Below are 18,687 nucleotides of genomic sequence, written 5' to 3'. Positions count from 1 at the left end.
GTAAAAGTTGCCCCAATTTGGGTGTGAAAAAAAACAACAACACATTTTTGTTTGTGTCCCTTTAAATGCAAATGAAGTGCTGCTCCTGGCATCCCCTTACTGTTACATAAGAGAAATCTGGATCCGCTTGTTTGGAGAGACTGTTTATGTTTTATGGGTATTATAAAAAATGTGAATTTTTACCATTATAGGTGGGGGCAGGGGCCAGGCTTGCCCTTACTATTACATAAGAGAAATATAGATTTGGAGAAACAGTTTATGTTTTATGGGTATTATTAAAGGGGGGGGGGGGTGAATTTTTTACCATTATAGGGTGGTTATTACACACTGTGGACATATATGTGATCAAAAACCTTATAAATGTGAATTATGCACAATCTGTACCCTTTGATATAAACTGACAAAAATATTATTGGTTTATTATTATGAATTCAAACTGGACAAAAAAACCCAAACCAAAAGAGACACTTAAACTTCCAATGCAATAGTTGACCACATGCCACTTATAGTTTTAATAAAATCATTGAATGCTTAATTTCCTTGATTGATTGGCTTGAATACTTCAACACCAACTGAAAGCAACATTAGAAACAAGAGAAAATACTTAACTGGAGCCAAATTAGTGTCAGTCTAATAATAGTCTCTATAAGCTCTATTTAGCCGTATCACATGCAACATATAGCAACACATTTTCCAGTTAAATTACAGAGACTCTTTACAAAGATTACTGACACCACACGTGCATTAACATACGGCCGCCCACGTTCAGTATTCAGTAATTTGCCATGGCTTTGCTCTTAGCCTGTGAAACCCACTGGGTTTGCGCTGTTGTACTGAACAATCAGTTGGATCTTTAATGCTGCAATATGTCTGCAGGGATGGTTTGTGCTTGAGCTCCCTATAGAATCCCAGAACAGAACATTTCTTGCATAGCAAGAGGCTGAGAGGAAATCCTGCCGCAGGGAAGCGCGCGCCAACTGGGGTCATGGTGTGGGAGGAAAACGCTCTCAGAGAAGAGAGAGACAGAGAAGAGGAATGCCACCCACCCGCCGCTTCTGTGTCAAAGACGCTTTTGCTTCCTCACACATCCTTTGAACATTTCAAACAATATCTCCCCAGTCCCAACAGATGAAATATGTCTGCTTCTCATATTATATATTGTTTTTTGTAGACTGCCGGCAGAAAAGATCAATTAAAGTAGAAATTAGGAATGTACCAATATCGATAATGATTCTAGATTCAGTAACGTCCAGGAAGAAAATATAAAGGTTTTAAAGGGGATTTTATAATAGCAAATGATCTTTACTAATCTTTTGAAATAAGAGTTTGATTTATCACAGTCTGCCGACATACTCCACAATGTAAAATGCAATTAGCTGACTTAAGTATTATTAATTATTAAATTGTTTATTAAGTAAATAAATTTAATGTGTAATTGTCACGTTCACATAACTTTTTTTTTTTTTCAATTACACATGGTCTGTTACTTAATAATTTTAAGGCACTGGGTTTCCTCACACTGTAAATTTTTTTTCTTTTTTTTGTTGATTTAACTTAAAAAAGTAAGTAACCTGGTTGCCTTAAAATGTTGAGTTTATTGAAATTAAAAATTTGAGTTTATACAATGAAGGAAATTTGTTTAATAAATAGAAACTCAAAATATTTTTGTATCTGAACCACATTAAAAAAATTGATAAATCATGAAAATAGCACTATTTGGCATGTTTCACTGCGTCATCAGAAATAAAACACACAATTACCCAATATGCTTAAAAAATCTTTTAATAATATTTTAATAAAGATTGTCGAATCTCAAAAAATGTTCATTGTATTAACTCAAAATTTCAATTTCAATGAACTCAAAATTTTAAGCCAATTTTAATAATTTTTTACAGTGCACTTTCTAAGTCAACTGATCAATTTTTACAGTTTAAAAATAATAGACATACTGTCGTGGTCCTTCAGAAATCATAATATGGTGATTTGCTGCTCAAGTAAACATTTATTATTATCAGTGTTGAAAACAGTTGTGCTGTTTAATATTTAATATATTTATATATAAACAGTATTTATCTGAAATAGAAATCTTTTGTAACATTTACTGTCAATTTTGATCAATTGAATGCATCTTTGCCGAATAAAATAATTAATTATTCAGAGAGATTTGAAGAGCAAGAGAGATTTGAAGAAAGACTGTAGAAAGATAGATGGCTGAGAGACATTACAAAAGATAAAAGCTCAGATGAATATCACTGGAAAAAGAAGGGTTATGATCAGGCAAGAGCTTTAGGACTCATTTTAATATTAAAAGCTTTATAGACCTAAGTGGGAAGGCCTGAAAACGAACGCCTAGGCTGTGTTGTGTGGTTTCATTTGGGTTTGCCGTTTCCCAGAACAAAGATATGCTGTTGTAATGTTCGCTCTAGTAAAAGGACAGTTTTGAGAGTCATTGTTTGTCTGGAGCTGATGTGCTCCTGGTGACTAACAACCAACTGCTTGTATAAACTTGTGTACTGTATTTAGTTTTTGTTCTTCCTCGTCGTTCGTCATCTTCACTTTATTTTTCCCTAAGCATTATTTTGCTTTGTTTCAGCTATGATAAAGAGATGTCCATTTTGGGGGGTGGATCAATGAAAGAGGGGTGTGTTTGGGTTGATTAATCGCTTACTGCGCCTTTAATACAAAAACTCATTCCTGATGCACATGGATGGGCAGCACATGACGTGAGCAGATTTAGGAAGCGTCTCTGAGTCACGACTATATCTAGCATGTTCCTATCAGACCGCAGATCTAGACGGACATCTAAACTGACTAAGCTGGCCGTTCTTGACATCATGCCTCACATCCGCAGATGTACATTTGGCCTGGCTCATTATCAGCTGTGACCGGGCAATACTGTCCAACTCTTCGTGTGCTCATGCCATACGGCCTGTACCGTCACAGAGGGACAGAGAGGAGGGATTAGGGGAAAATTGACAACAGGATGAGGGGGGAAGAAAAAACAGGGATGATGTCTTCTCTGTGAAATGTGCGGGATGTTTTGCAAGGTTTCTAAACAATGTCATATGTAGGAATGTCTTCCGGCAGACCCCAGCAGACATCTCATTTAATATCTGTTTCACTTTAAAATGTCACATTACTGAAGTGGTGTAATTGTAAGCATACATGCTGACTGTTAGTTCAGTTAAGAACACCACCACCAACTTTGTGTGTCTTTGATTCTTCTAAGTACTTCTGAGTTCCTGTTCCCTTTTCTCTGATCTCACATGGGAAGTATATAAAAACATGATGCTGCAAACTAAAGTTCTGTTTGTCACCTGCTGTTCTTGTTAGAGTGTGTAGTTTATGCACAGCGAGCAGATAATTAGACCATGATTGAAGCCAGTTACTTCCTGTGTTTCACATGAAGCCCCACTGAGAGGTTTTAGGCTATGATAAGCGGTGTATATAGAATATGTGTGTCTATCAGCAATGCCGGGCTAATTTTAGATGCCACCCTGCTCCACTATAAAACTGAACGTGTATGCTCAATACAGTGTGAGCCGAACGAGTCACCACACAGACCAGCAGGAGTCAGATTTCATTCATCACGAGCGCCAAGAGCCGACAGAAAAGATGATCACGGAAGATTTGGTTTCAAAGCGAAATGTAAAAGCATGTTTTTAAGTGTGTTTGTCATTGTACTGTGTTGTTGTTGTGTTTTTCATTAAGAATAATGAGTTCACTGTAGGCTAATGAACCCACAATTTAAGAAACCCGCCCCCAAATTGGTGCTAATTCAAAGCCGAAACTAAAATGAGCACGGCTGCACGGGCCTTCATTCGCGGCCGCACAGTCATTCACGATGCATGTCCAGTCTGGCGCGTTTTCAATTTATGCCTATGGAAGCTTAAAGGGTTAGTTCACCTAAAAATGAAATTTATGTCATCAATGACTCACCCTAATGTCGTTCCACACCCGTATGACCTCCGTTCATCAGTGGAACACAGTTTAAGATATTTTATATTTAGTCTGAGAGCATATTCAAGTGTATGCACACTTTACTGTCCATGTCCAGAAAGGGAATAAAAACATCCTCAAAGTAGTCCATATGGGACATCAGTTAGTTAATTAGAATCTCTTGAAGCATCTAGAGATTATGCAAAACTACGACTTTATTCAGCATTGTCTTCTCTTCCGTGTTTGTTTTTAAACCTCAAATAAAGATTCAAACGATCATGAATCAGCGTATTGATTCATGATTCGGATCGCGTGTCAAACTGCCAAAATCACGTGACACTGGCGATCCGAATCATGAATCAATACGCTGATTCATTACCGTATGAATCTTTATTTGAGGTTAGATTAGATTTGCTGCCACTAGGGTGCGTCTAGATTTATAGGCTAAATGTCTAGTGACATATCAGGGTCATTTTGTAATTAATTAAAAAAAATTTTTTTTACAAACAGTTCCTTTAAATAAAATTAACACTGAAGAAATCTTTTTTTCTCCTACTGATGTTATTTTTGACAACTAAGCACATATTCCCTTATAATTCTCATTACCATATTGCAATAAAATGTCGTTTTCATTAGTCTGTGAAATGTACTATTTAGTGTACTACATTAAATCATGCTTATTTGATAATTTTATTAAAAAAAGTGTACTACATGAGAATTAAATATTTAGCTTTTTAATTTTTTTTTATTATTAACTGGGTTTAATTACAAAACTACTAAAGTCAAATGCATTAAGGTTTGAGGAAAATCCCATAATATAAAACATTTTAATGTTTTATTTTTTAAAGTTGTTAAACGATAATTCAATATAAAAAATATAACTTTTTATTTTTGTGTTTTTGTAAGGTTCACCAATTCATTCACAACCCAGCTTGTTTCTATTGCTTCTTTCACCAAAGTAATGGTAGATTGTTTGTTTTTTTTGTTTCCAGAAGGAACACAGCCTCAAGGACGAGGGGAATACACCTCTCCATTCTGTTTGTTTAATTCCAAATCTCACACATAATAAAGACAGAGAGATGTGTATGCTGCCTGGGACAAGAAACACTGATTTAAAAAAAACAACAACAACAACAACAACAAATTTCACTCAGAGGACATTTTTCTCACTGTGTCTAATGCTGTTTTCTGGTCATGTAATAAAATCAAGAGAAGAATTGCATTACAGTTCAGTGCCTTTGGCAAGCAGAACCGAGTAAGTTTGATTGCTAAATCAGTAGGGACTATTGGCCACATCGATAACTATGTTTGTTTAACAACCTATAACCCACAGAAATACAAGGACGCCAAACACTGCGAGGCCTCCGCCTGGAAAAAGGGTCGGGCTGTCCGCACAGAGCTCAGAGAGGCCTAGAAGATATGAGGTTTCCCTCGTACACACATACACACACACAGCACATGTGAAGAAAACCAAAACAGTCTGAACAGGAATGTGTATCCAGAGGGATGATCGGTCTCTCCCAGAGCCACGGGAAAAAGCAAACCTAGACCATATCAACTCAGCGTCTCATGTTTTCTTTCCATTTATCACATTAGAGGCATATTTCACCTCTACAGCCCACTAGAATGTAATTTATAGCCGCTTGATTTTCAAGTCACAACACATGGCGATGCAGGCAACCTATGTGTGAAGTGATTCATAAAGGAATTTGCTCAAAACACCTCATTTTTCTGATTACGGTATTCTGGTTAAGTACTGTACTTGAATTTTATATTATACAAAAATATTTTATATGTCCCAAAATGACCTTTATCTGGACATATGCAGTTGTAAATAAATATTCAGTGATGGTGGCTTACATAATCAGAATAAGACCACATTAAAAAATGTATTGGAATATTTTTGCATGTAAACACAACAGTAGGCACTTTCAAAACAAGGAGATTTTCAATAGCATTGATTCCTAATAAAATGATTAGATTTTGCCTGTGAAAAATCAAAGAATAACAGCAGATGTGACCACATCTTAACACTTCCTAAAATTCTTTCCAACAAAAGAGGGAAGCTCAATATTTCAGTATCAGTATCGGCCGATACATGTTAATTTTGAATGTTATCGTTATCAGCCCTATAAGAACATTTTGCCAATATATTAAAGCCGATAAATAATAGATTATTTCCTTCTGCTGAGACACTTCGGATACACACAGTTCACCATGATGGTTTTGAATTGCTTGAAACATGATTGGAACCACTTCAAAAAGAAAAATACAGTGAAGTCGTGGCTTTCAAATATTAAGAATTATCAGTATCGGCCAATATTTTCATATCAGTGCATCCCTAAAACAAACAAACACTTCACAAACTGATCCTGACATTTAAAAAAAACTGTCTATGTTTGTTTGAAAGTGGTGTTAAATGCTTTGTCGGAGGTGTAATTTGCAGAAAAGCTGAGGAAGGAGAGAGGCATCCCATAGCAGGCGTGCCACTAGTCTCTGTTTCTAAGCCCGTTTGTGTTTTTGACGGCTGGAGGTCTCAGTGGACTTTCCACTCCCAACAGCTGCTGGTTATTAGCCAGAGGGCCTCACTGGCTGTGCGCTTGACCGAACGGCGCCAGGGCAATATTCAAATGCAGGTCCAGAATGATGGCCTGGGGGGACATTATAACACTGAGTTTCATTGTATCCATGTGTGTATATATGAAAAACTGTGCCCTTTGCTTTGACAAAAGCATGGAACAGATGTTAATGCATTCTTTTTCGGTCTCAGTTAAATAGAACGTTTAAAACAACAGAGTGTGTGTTTTTATTCCATCACTAGGGGGTATTTCATTGAACAATCAGCAAGCAGGACCGGAAGTACTAATTTCATGTAAAAACAATAAAATATTATTGCTTTATGGATGTCATTTATTTTAAATCCTGCCAGGGAGTTCCACTCAAACTGAACACAGACTGTCAACCCTCCCACACAATCTATCATAACAGCTTTTCAACTCCTTCGCTTCACAGCTGCCGAATACTTCCTTTTCAACACTTTGGACAGATGATTTTTTTGTGGAGAAAACATTAACAGATTCTTCATCAAAGCATCTTGTTTGTGTTGCATGAGGAAAAACAGCAGTGGGGGGAAGAATGCAAGGAATGTGCGTTGATGTTTCGACAGATCCCCTTTCCTCCAACTCCTTTACTATTCTTTTTTTTTTTCTTTCATCAAACTTGTTGACACAAAGATTCACTATAATTGCACTGGGAGATTTGTGGTGACGGCAGCCGCCTGTGTTTTAGCGTACTTAAAATAGCCACCTTTACCCAGGACTGTCTGCCAGTTCAGTGTAGAGATCCATACCACCTGTCATTCACTTCAGAAGTCAGACACCTACATTTCCGGTCTTGAGCTTAGAAGAAACTGGATTCTTTAACATGTTAAATCAGAGCTTTATAACGGAAATAGACCAGCAGACAATTTTTGAAGAAAATGAAAAAGAGGCAGTGAGCAACATTTATAAAACCAATTTATGCACAAATTATTCAGTCATTCTTAACCCTTAAATGCATGACTGTTTCGCCAAACATTATTACATATTCAGGTCTTTAGTGACCCGAATCTACATTCACCTAAAGGATTATTAAGAACACAATTTCTCATTAATACAATTATCTAATCAAACCAATCACATGGCAGTTGCGTCAATGCATTTAGGGATGTGGTCCTGGTCAAGACAATCTCCTGAACTCCAAACTGAATGTCAGAATCGGAAAGAAAGGTGATTTAAGCAATTTTGAGTGTGGCATGGTTGTTGGTGCCAGATGGGCCGGTCTGAGTATTTCACAACCTGCTCAGTTACTGGGATTTTCATGCACAACCATTTCTAGGGTTTACAAAGAATGGTGTGAAAAGGGAAAAACATCCAGTATGCGGCAGTCCTGTGGGCAAACATGTCTTGTTGATGCTAGAGGTCAGAGGAGAATGGGCCGACTGATTCAAGCTGATAGAAGAGCAACTTTGACTGAAATAACCGCTCGTTACAACCGAGGTATGCAGCAAAGCATTTGTGAAGCCACAACACATAACATTAAGACAGATGGGCTACAACAGCAGAAGACCCCACCGGGTACCACTCATCTCCACTACAAATAGGAAAAAGAGGCTACAATTTGCACAAGCTCAACAAAATTGGCTATTTGAAGACTGGAAAAATGTTGCCTGGTCTGATGAGTCTCGATTTCTGTTGAGATATTCAGATGGTAGTGTCAGAATTTGGTGTAAACAGAAAGAGAACATAGATCCATCATGCCTTGTTACCACTGGTGGTGGTGGTGTAATGGTGTGGGGGAAGTTTTCTTGGCACAATTTAGGCCCCTTAGTGCCAATTGGGCATCGTTTAAATGGCACGGCCTACCTGAACATTGTTTCTGACCATGTCCATCCCTTAACGACCACCATGTACCCATCCTCTGATGGCTACTTCCAGCAGAATAATGCTCCATGTCACAAAGATTGAATCCTTTCAAATTGGTTTCTTGAACATGACAATGAGTTCACTGTAAAATGGCCCCCACAGTTACCAGATCTCAACCCAATAGAGCATCTTTGGGATGTGGTGGAATGGGAGCTTTGTGTCCTGGATGTGCATCCCACAAATCTCCATCAACTGCAAGATGCTATCCTATCAATATGGGCCAACATTTCTAAAGAATACTTTCAGCACCTTGTTGAATCAATGGCACGCAGAATTAAGGCAGTTCTGAAGGCAAAAGGGGGTCAAACACAGTATTAGTGTGGTGTTCCTAATAATCGTTTAGGTGAGTGTATATCTAAACCAGATGGATCTCTACCTGTCGTGATAATCCTCATATTAGAGTAATAATTACAGAAGAATAATATAAAGCATATTTTGTTACCTTTTGGAGCTTGGAAGGGTTCTGTTTGAGCAGATGTTTTATATCATCATCACTCCTCTCGTCGGAGCTCATTTCCCAGTACATTCAGCATCTGACTCATATTAGCCATCTCAAACATATTCTCACAGCTATCATTTTCAACATCTTCAAAATCAATATTTTGATCGCTGACAGCTTCTTCACCAGATTTACATCAAGTGACAGTGACACTAATATTTGATTGCGTTCAGACTTGCTCTGCAGTAAATCACTGAGCCATTTTACATTTTGATGATGATACTACCTATTCTTTTGTTTTCTGACTGTGGTAACTGATTGAACCATTACTTCATCGTTGTGTATCAAACATTATTCAGTCATCAAAGATTCAATTATTGTTGTGCAGAAATAATATACTTACATTGTTACACACCTCGGGTCGTTAGAGACCCTATATAATTTTTACAAAAATAAATGGGGAAACAGGCTGAAAATTCAGCTTTATCATCACAGGAATAAATTACATATTACATAGAAGAGGGTTAATTTAAACTGTAATATTATTTCACAATATTACTGTAATATTACTGTAAGCTTTCAATTGTTTCACCATGGACAATTAATCCTCAGGTATCTAACAGCATGACATAATGAATGATCCGTACTTCTGGCCATTACAGCCTTGCTTCTGTTCACGTCAAATTATATAGTCTCCTTTCATGACCTACTGAAATATGAGTCAAAAATGTCTTGACTAGTATGTTATCAAGCGTGCAGCATGATTACTTATAGTATTAGTCATTGCAGTCTTCACTCTATGACTCATAAAGATACTTTGACTCTGACATGGCAGAAAAGTTTGAGATGATCCCCATTAATATAATAATTAAATTAACAGGGGCCTGGAACACAGATTTATGGGTGGAGACATTATTGACATTAGTGGGTGCCTCTTGACACCTGGTTGTCCTCATGACGACAGCTCTGTATATAGAGCATATGACTCACAGATAAGTACGCAGCCAGTAAAAATACAACCCAGAATCATATGGAAAAAAACTCTAAAAACCTCAGAAGCCAAAAGCTGTGCGCATAATCTGTTGCTACGGGGATGATTTGCATAATTTCTTTTTTTTTAAAGATACATATATTTATAAAATGGCCTTTATCTATATTGTAGCAGAGATCTGTCAAAATATACAGGACATTACCAAACAAATCATCTCTGAAATATGCAACAACTCCTCTTTCTTCAATGGCTTTCATCACTTCCTCCTATTGCTTAACCTCAAGACAGTGAAGGGGAAAATGAAATGAGTTGGCTTTTCCCTCCCCCGTAAAACAAGTGTGGCTAAATTTACAATAGTTAAATGCTGTTGAGGAGGGCCATCCAGCATCATCGTCTACTGAGCTCAGTTGCACATGTCAGATGTATAAACTAAATGTTTTATCCAAATATAGATTTGCTTCTGAAAGAGGCAGATTTGCCAAAGCCCGCTGACTCAAAAGAACAGTTAAGCAATGTAACGGGATCACTATGTTTATGTGTTACTCTTCGTCTATCTTACCTGTCGACTAACAAACTAGCTGGAACTGGTATCTCTATCTGTGCCACTGCTACACAATATACTTACTGGAATCCATAAATCCAAATCTTATAGACATTTAGACACTATATAATTTGATTCAAAATATCAAAATGAGGCTGTGTGAAATATAAATCTGGTAAATCACTCATAAAACCATTCTTAAGTAAATTGTTTCTTGTATATAATGAAGTTCTGCTCATGTTTCATGAATGAGGCCATTATGTAGCTGTCGAATGTTACATATACGCCCTGATTTCAGTGGCTGTAAACCTTTGCAATTGTAAATATAACAGTGTTATAAGGTCAAAATTTTGTAGTTTTGAGTAATTAATTTAAATGAAATTTTCTGACATTAGTTAGAGCTGCATTACTCAGTACTACATAGAAAACACTACAGTGATGTGTGCTATTTTAAAGCCAAGAGTGGTTATACAACTATGGTCTAGAGTTTTGCCTCACTGAAATACAAGATAGAATAATAGCAATGATGCAAGGGTTGGAAACTGACAACTGGTTCTTTTTCAGAACAGGTTTCATTGTCTAAAAAAATACCAAGACCAATTTTTTTTCATGATGATTGATTCCTTTAAAAGTTGTTGAAATGTGGACATAACGTCATACTAAAATACTTGGAGACCAATGCTACTGAATCTACAACCCAGACTTCAATAATCAAATGCAAAGTAGGAAATATCTAAAAGAACTACATTTTATTAAGGATTGTCACAGTTATGTTCCATTTGTTTTAGTTTTCACTGACTACCGGTCATGGAGTGTCTATGTTCTATTTCCCCGCCACAATCTGTCACCATGGACACTGATCACATTCATCACAACTGTTCATAATTTTAGTTAATAATTTGTGTTTTTAAAAGGTTACTTCAGCGATTAGCATATGGCTTTGTATCAGTATAAACCCTGGAGTATATTCGATCAATCAATGTTTATATGAGATTAAAAAACCTAAAATTAATCTGCTCATCATATAAAGTGATTGTGTTTCTTCAGAAGACTTGGATTGAACCACTCCCTTCATATGGATTTGTTTTACAATCGCTTTATGAATATTTTGAAGTGTCATATTTTCGGGTGAATAGACTTTCATTGGAGTGACAGAAATCTTTCAGATTTCATTAAAAATATCTTCATTTGTATTTCAAAGATGGATAAAAGTCTTATGGGTTTGGAATGACGAGAGTAGATGATGACAGAATTTTAATTCTGGGTGAACTAACCCTTAGGCAGTGTGATATTGTTAATATGTATTCTTAGTACAGCCATACCTTATTATAACCTAAGGTGGTTAATAATGGCAACTATATACGCTACAAAAAAATGTTTGATGTACATCACCATCACTTTTAAATTTAATCTCTTTTTAAGCTAAATTTGATTTTACAAACACGTCCAATGACTCATATAGCTAACTTCTACACTGTCATCAGTCCATTATGAGGATTCCTATCATCTCTGAATAAAGCCCCTGTCAGCAACAGGCCCCCACCTCCAAGGAACAAAATGGTTCTGTGAAAGGGTCTCATTTGTCCCACATCATCAACTTCTGAAGCAGGTGATTCATGCGGTGGTGTGACAGCCAGTCTCTTCCAACCAACCCACACGCAACACGACGGCTGGTGGGAATTTGTGAGTGTGAACAACTCTTTGCGTTTAAGTGTCTTTATTATTCCTTCTCTCTCTCGTCCTCTTCTGATATACATGTTTGCAGCTGCTAATGTGTTACAGATCATCACACACTAGCTCTGTGAAACCACACATGAGCTATTTCCTCTTTCACAAGCAAGATACGTGTCTGTGTGCCTGAGTATTTCGCAGCTGACCCTCCATGACATGTCTGTGGGGAGGAAGGTATCATTCCGAAACACGAAAACCAAAATATTGCAAAGAGAACTAACATTTTCTAGGCTTTTAGTATTTAAAGGACCAGATTGATATTAAAACACATTGCTAACAAGCTAACAACCTTTAGCCCTTGTCCGTTTTGCTGTAGTCATCACTACAAAATGAGGTTTATTGTATCTTCTCTGCTGTAAAAGTGACTATTGTAAGTACAGGTAGTAAACCTAACACTAAAGCTCTGCTGCTGTCATGTGTCTATGGCCTACATAGGCAACTGCCTTCTAATAAAGTAACGCTCACAGAACCAGATAAGTGACTGATTTGACACACTCTACATAAACAGCAGTGGAAATCTCGTTTGGCATTTGATATCATCAGTTCAAAGTTAGCATGTTGCTAAGATTACGACAGATTAGGCCTATATAATAAGCATAAAAATACTTAGCATAGCACACATACAAATTGGGGAAAATACAACAAAATTATTCAATAATAAAAATACTCAATGAAACAAATATAATTTTAACATTTATCCCATTTTGGAGAATTGAAGATGGGCTATTTTGATTGGTCTATTCACACCAAGGACAATAACTATAACTATAAAGTTCTAATAATTATTCGAATCCTATAAAAATAGGGAAATCCACACCACAACTATATCTCTAATGACAAAGAAGAACACTTTTGTTAGAATAACTTTCAGAACATGCTGATGAACAATAAAAAAACATTGACAGCCAATCAGAATCCATCCTGCTTTAACAACCTTAAGCATTTAAAGTGGCAGAGCACATAGCTGAATTGTGCTTTTAATAAACATAACACAATTGTCTGTTAATGTGGATGCATATACGTTCACACAGTCAGTTTTTGGGATTGACATCCGTATTTACTTATTCTCGAAATGTCCCGTTCACACATTGACTTAGAGTAGTGTCTCGAATACTGTCTTTATGAATGTTCAGTGGGAGTCAAGCCTGTATTGTCTAACCAGTAACCATAGAGAAAGTGACCAAAGTAATCTCAAAGATGGCGAATCCAAATGAGCCAGTTTACCTATTGGTAAGCCCCTCCCCTCGAACGCAGATGAGCCAATGGCAGTTGAGTATCAGTTGCACGGGGATCGGAACTCTGACATCTTTAGGTTTCAGCGCCATACAGAAACATTGGAAAATCCAAAGCTCTCATCGGTTTGATGGTGTTCATGCTACAAAAAATGGTAAAACGATGTACCTGGGGAACTTGTAACAGGATTACAGGTATCCTGGTTGTCATACTCTCATTAAGTTACAATTAAAGTTAGTGAGTCCATGCTAATGTACAAACCTAAATAGCTAACTGTTTTCACCTCATGTAACAGTGTAGGTTAATAACACATAAACAAAAGTCTACATTTCAGTGCCTCTACAAATTAAAATGGTTAAATGTAAATTAATTTAATCTTACCCAGCGGTACATGAACAGTGTTGGATGTTGTCTTACCAATAGGTCGATTTCATCCATCAAATCTTCATTAACCGACAGCCACTTCAATGAACAAACATGCACTAGCTGGAGCATCTCTAACCGTTGCACTCGCGTCTCATGTCCTTTTCAGTGTCTCAAGCATGACACGGCATTTGAGTCGAGTATAAAACTCAAAACTGATGAGAGCCGCGCTGGTGGAGAACAGTGAAGTAGAACCTTCAGATGATGCACAGGTCGGTCATACACTTTATTGCCAAAAAGTTTTGGGAGGCCTGCCTTTACATGCACATAAACTTTAACGACATCCCATTCTTAATCCGTAGGGTTTAATATGGAGCTGACCCACCCTTTGCAGTTATAACATCTTCAACTCTTCTGGGAAGGCTTTCCACAAGGTTTAGGGTGTGTTTATGGGAATTTTTGACCATTCTTCTAGAAGCACATTTGTGAGATCAGACACTGATGTTGGACGAGATGGCCTGGCTTGCAGTCTTCCGCTCTAATTCATCCCAAAGGGGTTCTACCAGGTTGAGGTCAGGAGTCTGTGCAGGCCAGTCAAGCTCCTTCACACCAAACTCACTCATCCAAGTCTTTATGGGCTTTGCTTTGTGCACTGGTGCCCAGTCATGTTTGAACAGGAAGGGGCCATCCCCAAACGTTTCCCACAAAGTTGGGAGCATGAAATTGTCCAAAATGTCTTGGTATGCTGAAGCATTAAGAGTTCCATTCATTTGAACTAAGGGGCCAAGCCCAACCCCTGAAAAACAATCCCACACCATTATCCCCCTCCACCAAACTTTACACTTGGCACAATGCAGTAGCTCCTAAGGAGTTCACTGAGCTCCTGAGAGCAACCCATTGTTTCACAAATGTTTGCAGAAGCAGTCTGCATGCCTAGGTGCTTGATTTCATACACCTGTGGCCATGGAAATGATTGGAACACCTGAATTCACTGATTTGTAGGGGTGTCCCAATACTTTTGGCAATATAGTGTATCTCCCTTCCTGTAAGTTACCAAAAGCAAAAGAACACATTAAACCCCTCATCAGAGCGGCTCTTTCGCACTGTATGACGTGACAGACAACTAGTCTAGTCTGCTTCCTTTTACAATTTTCAGAGAATGTGTTGTGAGTCCTGAAAATTTACGAAGGTGAGTTTGCTTATAGGATGTGGTCATCACTCCTGTAAATAACCATACTGTGTGTGAATGTAACCGTATTAAGGATTCAAATACAGAATTGACAACCATATTCTGCTGCTGTGTGAACTTGCCATAATAGTTATCGTTATAGTTATCATTCTTGATGTGATCAGCCCTTTAGGCTAGTAAATAACTATCCAGAACACTATATCAACCACAAGGCAACACTCTAAAAAACCCAGAACACCTTAGTAATCACAAAGCAACACCCTAGATTTGTGATGGCTACTTTTGTGCAGTATAAATATGGGCACTTACATTTTCTTCAGAAAACCTAATAAACAGTTCAGTGTCTTTAAGATTCAATATTTACCCAGTATGTATGCTATTTATTTTTAAGCTTATTATTAGAGCATTATGTTGTTAGCTAAGCAACATGCAAAACTCAAACTGTTGATATCAAATGTGAGATCTTCAGAAAAAAGTAGCCTAAAAGTCTAATTGCATTAAATGTTGGAGAACACAACACTGGCCCTTCATTAAGATAAAGTAACTCCCTCCCTGTAAACCTACAGCCCTATCAGTCCCGTTCTCAGTTACAGTCCTGCAAGCGAGGTCAGGTATCTCATCTAATCCAGGGTGTGTCATAGAAACTGTGCCATAGAGCGGAACACAAAGCCATCCAGGCAGATGGCTGAGCTGTTACATATTGCAAACAATAACCAACATCTGTCTTTCTGCTCTTCTCAATTCGGAGGACTCTGTGAAAAAAGGGAACAACCTGTCTGACTTACGGGAGGACGCCTTTCCGAACTTCCTGAGAATAGTTTTATGGCCTTTCTTGCACATATTCAAGTTTTGATAAGAGAAAGCATTGACAGACAAGTGTCAAAGGGTGATTTCCACCTGCAACCTATAGCCAAGGGGCGAAAAACGGCAGTCACCTGGGTGTGACACTACACCTTTCCTGAATGCTGTTTAGCACTTCCTGTCTGGATGGATTTGCAATTTCCTTCTGCTGAAATGCTAGAAATGCTGTTATTATAGCAGGGTTTTTTTGCATTAATGAGTGTAAGGCTTGCCTGTTAGGGCAGCTTTTAAGGGGAGTGTGTTTTGTAAGAGAGAACAAAACATGACTCAAGAATGAGAACTGGTGCCAAGGGAAAGGAGGGTGGGGGGCCCGCAGGTTTTTTTTCAGTGGATTGTAGATCCGTCCTATATTTTGCCATTAATATGTCGGTTTTAAGATTACATAATGAAGAATAGTTCTCCTAGAAACACAAAAGACAATATTCTGATAAATGTCTTTGTGTTTTGTTTGTGCATGCATTAAGTAAATGGGGGGGGGGGATTGGACCCCATTGACTTTCATTGTATAAACAAAAACAGTTAAAGTCACTATGAAATCAAAAATATTTATTAAAAATTATTTATCCTTGCACATCATTGTTTTAAAATTAATGTGTCCTCATAATCTTTAATCAACTTCCCCCCTCTTGCAACCACATCTCTTGTCTGATGATGTGTTTACTGGCAAGAGGCAAGACAACCTGTCACTCGAATGAGAAGCGATCGACCGATAGCAAACCACAACCATCCAATTGATTCCCTATAGACTTGCCCATTTTTATGTTCGAGAAGCATTTCACTCGGATCACAATAGGAAAGAAAAGACTATCGCAACTTCTGTTCCATGTCCACTTTAAGATTATTGATAATAACTGATAAATGTCTTTGTGTTTTGTTTCTCCAAACATTTTAAGGCAATATGGTCCAAAACAATGTTGGACCCCATTGACTTTCATTGAAAAACATTTTTCAAAATATCTTCTTTTGTGTTCCACAGAAGAAAAAAACACAAACATTTGAAACCACATAAGGCTGAATAAATGATGAGAGAATATTAATTTTAGGGTGACCTATCCCTTTAATAACATCTATGATGTAATACTTTGGATGCATTTTGTTACTGTTCAGTGCCATGACAAGTGGCTTGACAAGATTTCTTTTCCCAAATTCTAGCTCTCCAGATTTTAACCTGTCAATTACTTTGAAGGGAGCGTTCATACCGCTCACCGGCTAGTCAATGACAAATCAAATCTGGAAGCAATTATAAGACATCCTCAGGCAACCAATCACATCACTTACCTTCCAAGTTCTTCACCAATATCATAGAAATCCTCCACTTTTTGTTGCTTGAACACAGCCATTCCTAATGTCCTCATTGATGATGATATTTGTGTCTCGGTAAACAAGGGACAGCAGGCCAAATCTGTCTTAATGGAGTCCCTCGAAAAACACACAAGTTCAGAGAAGTTCTGTTGATTTGTAGGGTGCAACTCTGAAAGTCAAAGACTCACATAAGCACATGTTCCAGCATGCTGCGTTGCATTCCTTCACAAGAAAGTAAGAGAATGTATTGCACTTTCCATGTTAGGACATATAATGCAGTGATAATTTAACAAAACCCTTGGCACTTAAAGTTTAGCTTACAGGAGTATGGAATGTCAACGTTGGCATACATATCAAGTCATTAAAAGTGATCAAATGACTTTCTTTAGAGGAAAATGAGGGTTCAGTGTCATTAGAATTATCAGGTGAAATTGAGACCAGGGACAAAAATGCCAGCAGCATTAGTGTTCTGACAGACTGACTGCCCTTACAGTTTTATTGTTGTAAAGGTTAAGAATATAAGTTTATTAATAATAGATGATCATGTTATTGTCCTCACATACTGTTACTGTTTGTAGCTGCATACAAAGCTAAAGTGTACAAAGAACGTTTTCTAATTTTCAAAAAAACCTTTATGAACGTTTTAAAAAACAAATTTTGTTTATGCAAACTTCAAGGAAACCTTCCATTTGATCAGTTTGAAAATATTATGGGAAAGTTACTTTCAAATGTTGCGTGAACTTTCTAACATTTTTTTTAAAGAAAACGTTCCATGCGTAAATAACATATTTCTGCTAATGTTTTCAGAAAATTGAACGAACGTTCTATTAATATGCAGGAAGAACGCTTGTTCCTAACTTTGGCAGAACGTTAGAAAAGTTCTGAGAACGTTCACTGTTAGCCCTGGCCCCATGAGAAACATTCAACATTCACATAAGACTTCAGATGCAAAAGCTAGTCCGTCTGACGTTTTTCTTTAAAATTAGCATTTTTGTCAGTCTCCAATAGGTCTATGTACCGGTAGGCTACTTCTGAATGGGCTGAAGATGGGATTTAGTGGGTTTGAAGTGATGAATGTATCACTATGTGCGGAGAGCATTCACTCAGTATCATGATCATTTTTGACAGGCTTTTGCATTGGAAGTCTTCACATCCCCTCCTTTGTCATTGCTCACAAGTTTTACAAGACACACTAAACAACAAGAAAGGTTTACTTTATTTGATGTTGTAAATAAGAAAATAATGTGATGTCTTACCTTTTTTAGGAAATAACTCTAATATTACTGTATTCCGCGGACATTTGAAGCATATTCCCGGGTTCGAGCTCGTCTCTTGCGCGAGTCGCGCTGTACTGGAGACTGAATGAGCGCACGCGCTTATGTTGTCAATCTCGAGCTCGCTCACGCGCCACCTGTTGAGCACAGTGGTGATGTCAGACTGGCGAATCTTTTTAGTGAATCAGATGAAACAGGTTCAAACACACCGGCTTGAATGGCCGTTTTTTGTCAACTATTCGTATTTTTTTATGTAGCCTAATGGATATTTTGGACAAATTGAGATAATAAAATGTTGTGCCTTGAATGCTTGAAAGACAACGACTAGCTTGATAAATACACATAATATTTGGAGTAAACC

The 18,687-nt window shown here is 37.5% G+C and overlaps 1 protein-coding gene across 2 annotated transcripts in view; it reads right to left on the bottom strand.

The window, feature by feature from the left end:
* Positions 1-18,431, bottom strand: part of dapk2b (death-associated protein kinase 2b) — a 40,175-nt gene extending 21,744 nt beyond the window's left edge. For both annotated transcript variants that reach the window (XM_067436142.1, XM_067436143.1), the window contains exons 1-2: positions 18,309-18,431; positions 17,029-17,221 (exon numbers count right to left, since the gene is read on the bottom strand). In XM_067436142.1, coding sequence (XP_067292243.1) covers positions 17,029-17,105 — 77 coding nt within the window. In that variant the 5' untranslated portion in view covers positions 17,106-17,221; positions 18,309-18,431. The remainder of the gene's footprint in view (positions 1-17,028; positions 17,222-18,308) is intronic.
* Positions 18,432-18,687: the final 256 nt, after the last annotated feature.

Source organism: Pseudorasbora parva, chromosome 25, assembly GCF_024679245.1.
Source record: "Pseudorasbora parva isolate DD20220531a chromosome 25, ASM2467924v1, whole genome shotgun sequence".
In the NCBI taxonomy this organism is placed as follows: domain Eukaryota; kingdom Metazoa; phylum Chordata; class Actinopteri; order Cypriniformes; family Gobionidae; genus Pseudorasbora; species Pseudorasbora parva.
Note: the sequence above shows the minus strand (reverse complement) of the source record. Positions and strands in the feature narration are given on the sequence as shown.